This window comes from Hypanus sabinus, chromosome 20 (genome assembly GCF_030144855.1).
Source record: "Hypanus sabinus isolate sHypSab1 chromosome 20, sHypSab1.hap1, whole genome shotgun sequence".
Taxonomy (NCBI): domain Eukaryota; kingdom Metazoa; phylum Chordata; class Chondrichthyes; order Myliobatiformes; family Dasyatidae; genus Hypanus; species Hypanus sabinus.
In genome coordinates this window covers 65,637,237-65,652,702 of record NC_082725.1, presented here as the reverse complement: position 1 = coordinate 65,652,702, position 15,466 = coordinate 65,637,237, and the positions used below count along the sequence as shown (strand labels likewise).

General features: G+C 42.3%; 1 protein-coding gene across 2 annotated transcripts in view; it reads left to right on the top strand.

Moving 5' to 3' along the window:
- LOC132378606 (coagulation factor XIII A chain-like) overlaps positions 1 to 15,466 on the top strand; it is a 269,196-nt gene that overhangs the window by 214,185 nt on the left and 39,545 nt on the right. For both annotated transcript variants that reach the window (XM_059945683.1, XM_059945684.1), the window contains exons 9-10: positions 3,759 to 3,862; positions 6,656 to 6,744. In XM_059945683.1, coding sequence (XP_059801666.1) covers positions 3,759 to 3,862; positions 6,656 to 6,744 — 193 coding nt within the window. The remainder of the gene's footprint in view (positions 1 to 3,758; positions 3,863 to 6,655; positions 6,745 to 15,466) is intronic.

Below are 15,466 nucleotides of genomic sequence, written 5' to 3'. Positions count from 1 at the left end.
AATGCAGAATAGAGTGTGACAGAGGAAGTGCAGAGCAGGCAGCCAATAAGGTGCAAGGGCCATAACAGGACAAGTTACAGGGTCAGATGTTCAGCAATGGAAGACAGGAGAGGTGTATCAACATTACTTTACAGCACAAATAACCTGGGGCTGATTCACTTCCTAACTCAATAGAACTGTGCTTGGAATTATTAATATCTACAGAAATTGCATCAAAGTCGGTTACTTGGGGGTACTATTTACTGGGCTGGGTATTTCCAATACACTCATTCATTCATAACTAGAGGTTATAGGCCTGTTACTTACTCCACTGCCCCAGCTGATTCTCATTTCTCAAGGCATTCCTCTGTCCTTGGCCCCAGATGAAATACCAATGATAAAAAAAAGTCTCAGTTGAAATGTGATTTCAATTAATGAATAATCTTAACATACCTTGTGCTATTTTTTATTATTCAACATCTGAAGATTACTTGTAGGTATTTTTAAATAATTAAAAGCATGGATATTCAAATTTGAAAGTTAAAAAGAGCTCCCTGTGTTCAAAGAGCTCATTTGGTTCGGCATTCTCAAACAAGCTCGTCTCCCGAGATGGAGAATGAGCTTGTTTAATTGAAATATCTTCCCGGCTGCTTGCTACATTGAATTTGGGTTTCTGTAGTTGAAAGCAAATGCCTGATTTCAGCTTACTATCACAACATCCGTTTTCTTGTTGAGAGAGTCAGCAAACAGCCCTTAATTTCTGGAACATACCTTGTATTTCTATAATGTGTTTCAGAACCTGATCTCCAGGCTCTTCACAACCATAGCAGTGTGACTAAAACTGAATACGACACTTGAAGTGTGGCCTCGCCAAAGTCCACAAACTCAATGTTTTTAAGATGTTGATTGGCCAGGCCATCTCATGGAGATCCCCTACTGTCTTTCAAAGGAACAACGTGAAACACAGGAACAAAGTTTCTGTTTAACATCTCATCCTCTGGCAATGCTGGATAAAATACTTACTGTAAATGAACTTCTCGCTCAGATTAATGAGGACACTCAGGCAGAGCTGGCGTTAAATGACATTTTTTGTTGTTTGTTGTCATACAACATATGTAACCTTCCTACTACCAGGTGAAAGGGAAACATTTCCCATCATACAATATTAACAATTCGTTTCTCACTATATCTTACAAAATCAACTCAGCTCATAAAATACATGCTGCATCTGTGCAAAAGCCATCCCATTGGTTCTGCTTTCCACACCTCTGCAATTTCTTTCCTTTATGATATTTATTCATTTCTCTTTTGAATATGTCTTCACTACTCCTCCTAGAGCAGGGTTCCCAACCTGTGGTCCATGACCCCTCAGTTTATGTAAGGCTCCATGGCATAAAAGAGCTTGGTAGCCCCTGCCCTAGTGCATAACCTGCATTCAGTTTTACCTCACATCACATCTGGTTGTTTTGCCAGGCACCTTCATTCTGTGTCCTTGGTTCTTGACCTCTACTTCCTCTATCTACTTTGTGTGTGACCTTCATAATCTTAAATACCTCTATCAGATCCACTCTCGACTTCTTCTGATCCAAGGAGAAAGCCCTAACTTCCCCAGTTTATCCACTGAACTGAAGTCCCTCATCCTTGGAATCACTTGGTAATTTTTAAAAATTTGAAATACAGCATGACACCATGCCCTTCCATCCCAATGAGCCTGCACCACCCAATTACACTCATGTGACCAATTCACCTAGTAAGCCATACGTCTTTGGAACGTGGGAGGAAACCAGAGCACCTGGAGGAATACATGCAGTCATGGGGAGAACCGACAAACTCCTTATAGACAGTGGAGGGGTTTCATCTGCAGCCTCTAAAGTCCTCACACCTTTGCTGAAGTGCGGTGACCAGAATTGGGCACAAATGTGGCCGATATTTTATGAAGGTTCATCATTACTTCCCTGCCCGTGTCCTCTGCACAATTTGCACTGTTACTCTCCACTTCACATCACATAGCCAACTTTTCAATTGCTGCTACAATCTTTGCACTCATCCTCGATGACTTTTTTTACTTATGGAGCTTTTCAGCAAATGCCTATTGAAAGTCTGTGCACGACATATCAGCTGCATTTTTCTCATCAGCCCTTTCAGTAACCTCATCAAAAAGTCTATTAAGTTGGTTAAACTCATTCTGCCTTTATCAAATCCATTTTAGCTTGTTCTAATCAAGCCACACTTATTAATTCTATTCTCAATTCTCAGTTAAGGTAAGATTCTGACAGAAAGGAATGCCTACATGAGGTATCCTGTATGTTTTTCCAAATGTTAATTTGTGTTCTTTGTTTAGACAATAGACAATAGACAGTAGGTGCAGGAGTGGGCCATTCGGGCCTCCTAGCCAGCACCGCCATTCACTGTGATCACCGCCATGGCTGATCATACACAATCAGTACCCCCCGTTCCTGCCCTCTCCCCATATCCCTTGACCCAGCTATCTATAAGAGCTCTATCTAACTCTCTCTTGAAAGCATCCAGAGACTTGGCCTCCACTGCCTTCTGGGGCAGAGCATTCCACATATCCACCACTCTCTGGGTGAAAAAGTTTTTCCGCATCTCTGTTCTAAATGGCCTACCTCTTATTCTAAAACTGTGGCCTCTAGTTCTGGACTCACCCATCAGCGGGAACATGCTTCCTGCCTCCAGCGTGTCCAATCCCTTAATATTCTTATATGTTTCAATCAGATCCCCACTCATCCTTCTAAATTCCAGTGTATACAAGCCCAGTCGCTCCAATCTTTCAACATATGACAGTCCTGCCATTCCAGGAATTAACCTTGTGAACCTACGCTGCACTCCCTCAATAGCAAGACTGGCCTTCCTCAAATTTGGAGACCAAAACTACACACAATACTCCAGGTGGGATCTCACCAGGGTCCTGTACAGCTGCAGAAGGACCTCTTTACTCCTATACTCAATTCCTCTTGTTATAAAGGCCAGCATGCCATTAGCTTTCTTCACTGCCTGCTGTACCTGCATGCTTGCTTTCATTGACTGATGTACAAGAACACCTAGATCTCATTGTATTTCCCCTTTTCCTAACTTGACTCCATTTAGATAGTAATCTGCCTTCCTGTTCTTGCCAAAGTGGATAACCTCACATTTATCCACATTAAACTGCATCTGCCATACATTCACCCACTCACCCAACCTGTCCAAGTCACCCTGCATTCTCATAACATCCTCCTGACATTTCACGCTGCCACCCAGCCTTGTGTCATCGGCAAATTTGCTAATGTTACTTTTAATCCCTTCATCTAAATCATTAATGTATATTGTAAACAACTGCGGTCCCAGCACCGAACCTTGCGGTACCCCACTGGTCACAGCCTGCCATTCCGAAAGGGACCCGTTAATCGCTACCCTTTGTTTCCTGTCAACCAGCCAATTTTCAAACCACGTCAGTACTCTGCCTCCAATCCCATGTGCCCTAATTTTGCCCACTAATCTCCTATGTGGGACTTTATCAAAGGCTTTCTGGAAGTCCAGGTACACTATATCCGCTGACTATCCCTTGTCCATTTTCATAGTTACATCCTCAAAAAACTCCAGATTAGTCAAGCATGATTTCCCCTTCATAAATCCATGCTGACTTGGACTGATCCTTCTACTGCTATCCAAATGTGTCGTAATTTCCTCTTTTATATAATTGACTCCAGCATCTTTCGCATAACCGGTTTAATTTTCAGGTTTTCAAGCATCCTATTGTCTTCTATATGACACTGTAGGAACTACCATTGCTGGAACGAGGGCTGGATGTCCAGGCCAGATCTTCCACCAGGTTATGGTGGTTGGCAAGCAGTGGATGCCACACCCCAAGAAACAAGTGAAGGTTTGTCTCTTGAAGTTTTAGTCAACAGGAAATTATTTTTTGACCTTTATGTTGACAACTATGGCAGCAAATGCCTATGGCTTTTGAACTATTGGAAAATACATCCTTGAGAAACATAATGAACCCTTTGTTTGATTCATAGCTGAGTGAACATCTCCACAAACTTTTCTTCTTGAGATTTTCCACTGAGACCAGTGGAGAAAAAACCCCAGAGGTCATGGGTTAAGGGTGAAGGGGGAAATGTTTAAAGGGAACATTAGGGGGGAGCTTCTTCACACAGAGCATGGTGGGAGTGTGGAATGAGCTGTCAGATGAAGTGGTAAATGGAAAAACTTGGATGAGAGAGGTATGGAGGGATATGGTCCAGGTACATGTCGGTGGGACTAGGCAGAAAAATAGTTCGACACAGCCAAGAAGAGCCAAAAGGCCTGTTTCTGTACTGTAATGTTCTATTTCTCATGGAAGAACATATCATCAGAGAAGTAGACTGAATTTTACCCAAAGTATTGCAGGAAGATTTAGGCTAAGTACATATATAATATAGAACATAGAACGGCAATGAACAGGGGCAGGTCCTTTGCCCACAATGTTGTGCCAATTTAATTAAATTAAGGACACTTAAATCCCTTCTGTCTGCCCATGATACATATTCCTCCTTTTCCTGAATATTCATGTGCCTATCAAAGACCCTTTGAAAATAATAATTTATCTGTCTCGATCACCATCCCTGGCAGTGCTTTCCAGGCACTGTCAAAAAACCTTGACTTTATACCCCTCCCTCACACCTATGCCCTCTAATATAAGACATTGCAAACCCAGAAAAAGGTACTGGCTGTCTACTGTGTCTACACCTTCTAACAGGTCTCCCCTCAGCCTCTCCCTCTCCAGAGAAAACAATTTTAGTTTGTCTGCACACAGCATCCTGTTAAACTTCTCCTGCACCTTCGCCAAATCCTCAACTTCCTTAATGGGGTGACCAGAATTAAATGTAACATTCCAGATGTGGTCCTACCAGAATTTCATAAAACTACAACATAGTTTCTGATTTGTTTGGGCATTCCTTTCTTTATAGTGAATACCACACTGTTTTTCTACCTGGTCTAAGAGGGAAACAATTAGGCTTTGTTCTGGTTTTATATACCAAATTTACAAGCCCAGCAAACATGTCAGCCCAGATTTTCCAGCTTTCCCTAAATGCTTTCATTCTGTTGGAGAATCTAAAGTCAGGAGGCCAGGGAATACATCTATTGGGTTTTCCAACACTACTACCTATGTGTTGGTGTTGGGATGATGATGATACTAGAATGAAGGAAGGACAGCTGAACTCTGGTATCTTTGCTAATGGAGGCTGGATCAACACAGAATAAGGTAATTCAACCCTTTGTACCTCTTGCAGAGGACTGAAATTAGCATTGGATGATTTATAGATCTAGCCACTTGGTCTGTGGATAGTGACGCGGGCTTCCTCCATTTCCTCACTCATAGCAATCACCCCAGATCCAAGAACATGGGAAGGACAATGAGAGCAGAATTGCTTCATGTCTAAAATGCCGCTCAACCTAAAAACATTGGTCAAAATTCCATACGGCATCTGGAACCCAAGGGATAATTGCCATGTTGTGCAATATGAAATAAACTAGACTTTCAATTTGCTTTAAGTTAGCTCCGTTAATTACTCTGAAAGGAGAGGAAACATTGTCTTGAGTTCAGTACCAGTACTGTTGTTAAATCACGCTGCACAGTACTGACAGGAGGAGAAAGCAAGCCCACCAGAAATGGAATTTATTAGAAGCCAAGAAGGAAAACAAGCTTGAAGTTGGTAGGATTATCCCCAACTATGAAGTTGTAAAAGTCTTCTCCAGTGACTTGTTTCATCCTGGGCCAACACCTGGGTCTTCTGGATCATCACTTACCCTTTCATATGGCAGACCAACCACCAAGAAAATAGATTTGGTCTTCTCATCAAAGGGACCCAATGGGGAATTTTAAACCATGACACTTAGACAGAATGAGTGAAAGGAGATTGTTTCCAGTGGCATGGGGTGAAGAGTAAGAAATGATTGGTAAAAGAAGCAGATATGAAAAGAGAAAACCCATTCCTGGTCAGGATCTGGGATTCCAATGAGGTACTGAATCAGCAGCAGTGTTCAAAATGGGATTGCCAATACTTGTGAGGGTGATGACAGTGGGATTAATCAGGTAGCTGCCTGGAAGAAATCAGTGTAGACTCCACAGCTTCCTACATTCATTTTCTTAGATCTGAGAATCTCAGGCAAAACAAACTTTTATTGGCAATCCCTTATTGCTCTTCAGATGTGGTGGGTGAGCTGCCTCCATGAACCACTGCAGTTCTCCTAGTGAGGGTGCTCCCACACTGCTGTTGGACAGGGAGTTCCAGGATTGTGACCCAGTGATGTTGAAGGAAGAGCCATGTATGTATTTCAAAGTCAGGATGGTCTGTGACGTACAGGGAAACCTGCAGGTGGTCTTCATATGCACCTGCTATCCTTGTCCACCTTGGGTTTGGATGCTGATGGAGAGTAATGGCAGGGCATTTTGTAGATAATGCGCACCGTGGGATATCATACACTAGTGGTAGAAGGGATGAACGTTTAGGTGGTGGATGGGGTACTTCACCATGGATGCTTTGATCTTCTTAAAAGTTGTTGGAGCTGTACTCAACCAGACAAGTGCAGAATATTCAATAACACTCCTGACTTATGCCTTAGAGTATCTGGCTATGTGCTTGCTTGTAAGTTTTACATCTAAACATCACCACATTCTTTTCCTCAGGCATGTATAGATGTGGACCTGCGTCTGTTAAGGCTATAAAACAGGGGAAGGTTTTCCTTCCATTCGATGGACCTTTCATATATGCCGAGGTAAGTGGGAAGCCCAGGTGCACAGCAGCAGATTTTAGATGATTTTAAGTATAGAAATGCCTGCCAACTATTATACTCATATTGAGGAATGATCCATCCCAGTTGTGAATTGTATTTCCTTTCAAGATACCAATATCACCGAGACTAAAGGAGACTTGCAGATACTGGATCTATGAGCAACACACAAAATGCGGAGGAGCTTAGCAAAATGTTGCCTAACCTGCTGAGTTCTCTCCTCTTCTACCCATTTGGTTCCAGTTTCAATTGCCATTCACCTCTGCCTTAATAGTTTTCAGTCTGACCTCCATTACTTATCAGTATCCAAACTAACAGCTTTTTCGCCACTTCAAGTCCTGATGCAAGTATCAATCCAAACTTTTGGCAATTCCTTTCCTTCCACAGATGCTGATTTGCCTACTGATTCCCTGCCGAAGATTGTTGCTCCAGATTGCAGCATCTGCAGCTTCTTGTGTCTCCTCGAGCAGCTTGTCTACCATTCGTTGGTCTAAAGTTTAAATCAATCCAATTTTGCCCCTGCTAGAGTTGAATGGCCTCTTTTCAAACCCTTCTATCAACCCTACTTTGACCTTGTCCTTTGCCACAGTATTCCGAAAATACTACTTCGCAGTTTAGTAAGCTTCCCCCGCCTTCTCCCATTGAGTTTTGTCCATTGACAGCCTGGTTTCTGTCCACTTTTGCTTTCCTACTTTCTGGATTCTGCTTCAGATCCCCCCACCCCCAGCCAAACAAAATTAAATCCAATCCTTCCCCCCCCCCACAAAAGCAGTAGCAAACTGGCTCATTGAGATATTCATTAACGCCTTGTGAAGATATGGACTGTACAGTCCTGTCTTCCCCAGAACAAGTACCAATGCCCCCGATTGCTGCACCATCTCTTCAGACACTCATTTGTCTGCATTCCTATCCTTTTATTCACGGCACGAGATCTGAATGGCAGCGATGCTTCACTACCAGAAGAACTCAATGCCTCTATGCCCTGTTTGAAAGGGAGGATATAACTACAGCTGTGAGGATCCCTGCTGCACCCGGTGACCCTGTGATCTCTGTCTCAGAGGCCGATGTTGGGCTGTTTCTAAAGAAGGAATTTGCAAGGCAGAAGGTCCCAATGGAGAACCAGGTAAGGCACTGAAAACCTGTGCCAACCAACTAGTGGGAGTATTCAAGGACATTTTCAACCTCTCACTGCTACAGGCAGAAGCTCCCACTTGCTTCAAAAAGGCAACAATTATACCAGTGCCTATGAAGAGTAATGTGAGCTGCCTTGATGACTATCGCCCAGTAGCATTCACATCTACAGTGATGAGATGCTTTGAGAGGTTGGTCATGACTAGACTGAACTCCTGCCTCAGTGAGGACCTGGACCCATTGCAATTTGCTTATCGCCACAATAGGTCAATCACAGATCCAATCTCAATGGCTCTTCACATAGCTTTAGGGCACCTGGACAACACAAGCACCAATGTCAGGATGCTGTTCATCGATTATAGCTCAGCATTTAATACCATCATTCCCACAATCCTGATTGAGAAGTTACAGAACCCGAGCCTCTGTACCTCTCTCTGTAATTGGATCTTCATCTTCCTAACCGGAAGACCACAATCTTTGCAGATTGGTGATAACATCTCCTCCTTGCTGACGATCAACACTGGTGAACCTCAGGGCTTAGCTCACTCTCTATATGCCCACGACTGTGTGGCAACGCATAGCTCAAATACCATCTATAAATTTGCTGATGATACAACCATTGCTGGTAGAATCTCAGATGGAGAGGAGAGGATGTACAGGAGTGAGATATGCCAACTAGTGGAGTTGTGCCACAGCAACAACCTGGCACTCAACGTCAGTAAGACGAAAGAGTGATTGTGGACTTCAGGAAGGGTAAGACGAAGGAACACATACAAATCCTCATAGAGGGATCAGAAGTGGAGAGAGTGAGCAGCTTCAAGTTCCTAGGTGTCAAGATCTCTGAGGATCTAACCTGGTCTCAACATATCGATGCAGTTATAAAGAAGGCAAGACAGCGACTATATTTCATTAGGAGCTTGAAGAGATTTGGTGTGTCAACAAATACACTCAAAAACTTCTATAGATGTGCCGTGGAGAGCATTCTGACAGGCTGCATCACTGTCTGATATGGAGAGGCCGAAAGAAGCTGCAGTTAGTTCCATCTTGGATACTAGCCTACAAAGTACCCAGGACATCTTCAAGGAATGGTGTCTCAGAAAGGCAGCGTCCATTATTAAGGACCTCCAGCAGCCAGGGCAAGCCCTTTTCTCACTGCTACCATCAGGTAGGAGGTACAGAAGCCTGAAGGCACACACTCAGTGATTCAGAAACAGCTTCTTCCCCTCTGCCATCCAATTCCTAAATGGACATTGAACCCTTGAAAACTGCCTCACTTTTTTAATATATATTATTTCTGTTTTTGCATGATTTTTAATCTATTCAATACATGTATACTATAATTGATTTACTTATTTATTTATTATTGTTATTATTTTCTTTTATTTCTATATTATGTATTGCATTGAACTGCTGCTGCTCAGTTAACAGATTTCACATCACTTGCCAGTGATAATAAACCTGATTCTGATTCTCATCCTAACTGTCAGAAAATGACCACCTTTGATGCCCATCTTCATCTCCTTCCCAAGTAGTTGAGGACCTCTGGCCATGTCAATGCAATTGCTTTGATCTGGAACTTCCATTTCCAGAATGTTATGTAACTCCTTGACCCTGGAACCTGGTGGACATTACAACCGGTAATATCCATCTGACCATAAGATATAGGAGCAGAGCTCGGTTACTCATCCTATCAGGTACACATTGCCATTCAATCATGATGATTTTTTATTTAACTCATTCTCCTGCTTTCTTCCTGTAATCCTTAAACCCCACCCCCACTTCACCAAGCAATAACTCATCAATCTCTGCTTTAAATACACCAATGGTTTGCCTCCATAGCCCTCTGTAGCAAAACGTGCCACATATTCACCACTCCTCATCTCAGTTCTAGACCATAAGACATACAAGCAGAATGAGTCCAATCAGCCCATCGAGTCTGTTCTGCTATTACATCCTGGCTGATTTATTATCCCTCTCAACCCCATTCTCCTGCATCTCCCTGTAACCTTTGACTATTCAAAATCTTATTAACGTCCACTTTAAATATACTTAGTAACTAGGGTTCCTCGGTCAACGATGGCAATGAATTCCACAGGTTCACTACCCCCGTCTAAAGAAATTCCTTCACATCTCTGTTTTAAATGGATGTTCCTCTATTCTGAGGTTGTGCCCTCTGGTCCTGAACTCCTGCACTATAGGAAACATTCTCTCCCCATCCACTCTATCTAGGCATTTCAATATTCGATAGGTTTCAATGAGATCCCGCTCTTTCTTCTGGACTCTGGTGAGTACAGACCCAGACATCAAATGCTCCTCATACATTAAAAATTTCATTCCCAGAATCATTCTCATCAATCTCCTCTGGATCTTTTCCAATTCCAACACCTTTTCTTATATAAGAGGTGATACCTTATAAAGTCTCGACATTACATCCTTGCTCTTACATTCTGGACTTCTCGAAATGAATGCTAAGATTGCATTTGCCTTCATTACCATTTACTCAACCTGCAAGTTAACCTTTAGGCAAACTTGCACAAGGATTCCGGATTTTTGTATTTTCTCCTTGCTTAAACAAATAGTCCACACATTTATTCCTTCTACCAAAGTGCATGACCATTCACTTTCCTACACTATATTCTATCTGTCACTTCTTTGCTCATTCTCCCAATCTATCTAAGATATTCTGCAGACTCCCAGCTTCTTCAACACTACCTGCCCCTCTGCCTATCTTCATATCATCTGCAAACTTGGTCACAAAGTCATCCAAATTGTTGACATACAATATGAAAAAAAGTATTTTCAATACTGTCCCCTGTAATGCACCATTAATTACCGACAGCCAACCAGAAAAAGGTCTGCTTTATTCGCAGTCTTAACGTCCTGTCCGTCAGCCAATCTGCTAGTATCTTCCCTATAATACTATGGGCCCCTACCTTGTTAAGCAGCCTCATGTGCAGCACCTATCAGAGACCTTCTGAAAATTCAAGTAAACACCATCCACCAACTCTCCTTTATCTGTCCTGCAAGAATTCCAACAGATTTCCTCTTATGGAAACCATGCTGAATTTGGTCTATTTTATCCTGTGCCTCTAAGTACACTAAAACCCCATCCTTAATAATGGACTCCAACATCGGAAGTCAAGCTAACTGGCCCATACTTTCCTTTCTCATGCTTCACTCTCTTCTTGAAGAGTGGAGTGTCAGTTGCAATTTTCCAGACCTCCAGAACCATTCCAGAATCTACTGATCCTTAAAAGATCATTGCTAATGCCTCCACGATCTCTTCAGCTACTCTTTCAGCATTCTGGGGTGTAGTCCATCTGGTCCAGGCAACTTATCTAGCTTCAGACCTTTCAGCTTTCCAAGCACCTTCTCCTAAATAATAGCAATTACACTCACTTCTTCCCCTTAATACTCTCAAATATCTGGCATACTGCTAGTGTCTTCCACAGTGAAGACTGACACAAAGTGCTTATTAAGTTTGTCTTCCACTTCTTTATACAGTACCCCATTACTATCTCTTCAGTATCACTTCTCAGCAGCTTCTCTTTTACTCTTTACATATCTGAAAAAAGTGTTTTGTATCCTCTTTTATGCTATTGGCTAGCTTACCTTTCATTATTTTTCTCTCTATGGCCTTTTCAGTTACCTTCTGTTTGTTAAGAACTTCCCAATCCTCCGAATTCCCACATATTTTTGCTGTATTTTATGCCTCCTCTTTGCTTTTATGTTGTCTTTGTTTTCTCTTATCAGCCATGGTTGCCTCAACCTCCCTTTAGAATACTTCTTCATCTTTGGGATGCATCTGTCCTGCACCTTCCAAATTGCCCCCAGTAACTCCAGCCATTGCTCTTTTGCCATCATTCCTGATAATGTCCCCTAACAATTAACTTTGGCCAACTCCTTCCTCATCCTCTGTAATTCCCTTTACCATACTGATATATTGAACAAAACCTTTACTTTGAGGCCTATTGTGAGGATCCACAGATCCTAAAATCAATTATTATTAGAAACATCATTTCAATCTCCACTTTATCCAGCCTGCTGCATTAAGAGTTGAATTCTGATTAGCACAATTTGGCTTAACGTGTTTCCTGCTCTACCTTCTACTTTCTTAGAAGCTTGTGTAGATTTGGCTCGTCATCTAAAAAGTGTGGGGGGGGGGGGGTATCCTGCCTAGGTGCATCATGGCCTGGTATGGAAAAACCAAAGCCTAGGAATGGAAAAACCTATAAAAAGTGGTGGATACAGCCCGATCCATTGCAGACAAAGCTCTGCTCAAGACATCTACAAGCAATACTGTCACAAGAGAGGAGAATCCATCGTCAAAAACCTCTACCAGCCAGGCCGTGCTGCCATTGGAAAGGAGGCACAGAAGCCTTAAGTCCCAAACCACCAGTTTCAGAATAGTTATTACCATTCAACCAGGAAAGGCTCCTGAACCAGCCTGGATAACGTTACTCATCTCAATTCTGAACTAATTCCACAGCCTATTGACTCACTGTCAAGGACTCCACAACTCATGTTGTCACTTACTTACTTATTATTAATAATTTTTGCATTTTCACCATTTTTTTTTACACTTTAGCTGTTGTTCGTGCTTGTGTGTAGTTTTTCATTGATTCTATTGTAATTTTGTGTGAAAGCCTGCAAGAAAGTCAATTTCAAGAATTAGTATATTGTGACACCTATGTACTTTAAACTCTTCCCAAGTTTCTGGCCAGGGATAGGTACTGATTTAACTGACATCTTGATAACAAACTCTGCCATCTTTATCAAGGATGATGCCTAGGTACGTCTAGTCCAGTGGTATGTATACCTCCGGGTCCATGCCTCCCGATTGATTTGTCCTCATCCAGTCATGTTTCCGCTCTTCCACCATGCTTACAATTGAATTCCAGTTCTTAATTCAAGCAAGCCCCTAGTCTCCATTAAAATTCTTTTACCCTAGTTTTATTTAAATGGCTTCCTTCACCAGGCGATCCCAAGCACAGTACTTTTGTGTCATCAAAGTCAATCCTATGGCCATTGAGAATACAATGTTCTGCTAATGCCGATTTCTGTGGGTAACTCAAGTGGATATACCTCCTGTGTTCCTTAATGAGGATTTCCACCATGTGACCTGTCTGGCCAATACATGCTACTCTGCATTCACAGGGAATCCTGTAAACGCCTGCTGTCCTGAGTCCCAGATCATCTTTGACCTGCGTAAACCTCAATTTGAGCTTCCTTATGGGTTTGTGGATGGTATTACTCCAGTATTTAGACCATAAGACATCGGAGCAGAATTAGACCATCCAGCTCATCTGCCGTTCAATCATGGCTGAGACTTTTTTGCCCCTCCTAAACTCCAGTTCCTGGCCTTCTCCCCATAACCTTTAATGTCCAATCATGAACCTATCAATCTCTGCCTTAAATACACCCAGTGACCTGGCCTCTACAGCTGCATGTGGCAACAGATTCCACAAATTTACAACCCTTTGACTAAAAACATTAATCCGCTTCTCTGTTTTGAAAGGATGTGGTGATGGAGTACTTGGTGACACAGGACAAGATAGTACAAAATCCTCTAGACCCTCTCCAATGCCTGCACATCTTTTCTAAGATGAAGGGCCCAAACCTATTCACAATACTCCAGGTGAGGCCTCTCCAGTGCCTTATAAAGCCTCAGCATCACATCCCTGCTGTTGTATTCTAGACCTCTTGAAATGAATGCTAACATGGCATTTGCCTTCCTCACCACAGACTCTACCTGCAAGTTAACCTTCAGGGTGTTCTGCACAAGGACTCCCAAGTCCCTTTCTATCTCAGATTCCTGGATGTTCTCCCTGTTTAGAAAATATTCCACACACTTATTTCTACTACCAAAGTGCATGACTATGCATTTTCCAACATTATATTTCATTTGCCATTTTCTTGCCCATTCTCCTACTCTAAATCCTTCTGTATCCTACCTGTTTCCTCAACACTACCTGCCCCTCCACCAATCTGCATATCATCTGCAAACTTGGCAACAAAGCCATCTGTTCCATCATCTAAGTCCTTTATAAACAGCATAAAAAGAAGTGGTCCCAACACCAACCCCTGTGGAACATCACTAGTCACTGGCAGCCAACCAGAAAAGGATCATTTTATTCCCACTCACAGCCTCCTACCAATTGTCCAATGCTCTAAACATGTTAGTAACTTCCCTGTAATACCATGAGATCTTAACTTGTTAAGCAGCCTCATGTGTGGCACCTTGTCAAAGGCCTTCTGAAAATCCAAATATAAACATCCGCTGCATCCCCTTTATCCATCCTACTTGGAATCTCCTCAAAGAATTCCAACAGGTTCAACAGGCAGGATTTTCCCTGAAGGAAACCATGCTGACTTTGTACTATCTTGTCCTGTGTCACCTCATCTTTAAAAAATGACTCTAACATCTTCCCAACCACTGAGGTCAGCCTAACTGGTCTATAATTTCCTTTCTGCTGCCTCCCTCCTTTCGTAAGAGTGGAGTGACATTTGCAATTTTCCAGTCCTCTGGCACCATAAAAGATCATTTCTAATGCCACCACAATCTCTAACACTAACTCTTTCAGAACCCCAGGGTGCAGTTCATCTGGTCCAGATGACTTATGTACTTTTTGAGCACCTTCTCTCTTGTAATAGTAAATGCACCCACTTCTCTTCCTTCAGCATCTGGCACACTGCTAGTGTCTTCCACAGTGAGGACTGATGCAAAATACTCGTTTAGTTCATCAGCCATCTCCTTGTCAATCCATTATTATTTCTCCTGCCTCATGTTCTAGTGGTCCTATATCCACTCAAATGTCCCTTTTATTTTCAACATACTTGAAAAAAAACTTTTACTCTCCACTTTGATATTGTTTGCTAGCTTGCTTTCATATTTCATCTTTTCCCTTCTAATGATTATTTTAGCTCCTCTCTGTAGGTTTCAAAAACTTCCCAGTCCTTTATCTTCCCACTAATTTTTGCTTTGTTGTAAGCTCTCTCTTTTTCTTTTACATTAGCTTTGACTTCCCTTGTCAGCCACAGTTGTACTATTTTGCCATTTGAATACTTTTTGGAACACATGGGTCCTGCACCTTCCTCATTTTTCCCAGAAACTCACGCCATTGCTACTCTGCTGACATTCCTGCCAGCAGCTCCTTCCAATTTACTTTGGCCAACCCCTCTCTCATACCACTGTAATTTCCCTTACTCCACTGAAATAACCATATAACAATTACAGCACGAGAACAGGCCATCTCAGCCCTTCTAGTTGGTGCCAAACGCTTAGTCTCACCTAGTCCCACTGACGTGCACTCAGCCCATAACCCTCCATTCCTTTCCTGTCCATATACCTATCCAATTTTACTTTAAATGACAATATCGAACCTGCCTGTACCACTCCTACCGGAAGCTCGTTCCACACAGCTACCACTCTCTGAGTAAAGAAATTCCCCCTCATGTTATCCTTAAACTTTTGCCCCCTAACTCTCTACTCATGTCTTCTTGTTTGAATCTCCCCCACTCTCAATGGAAAAAGCCTATCCACGTCAACTCTATCTATTCCCCTCATAATTTTAAA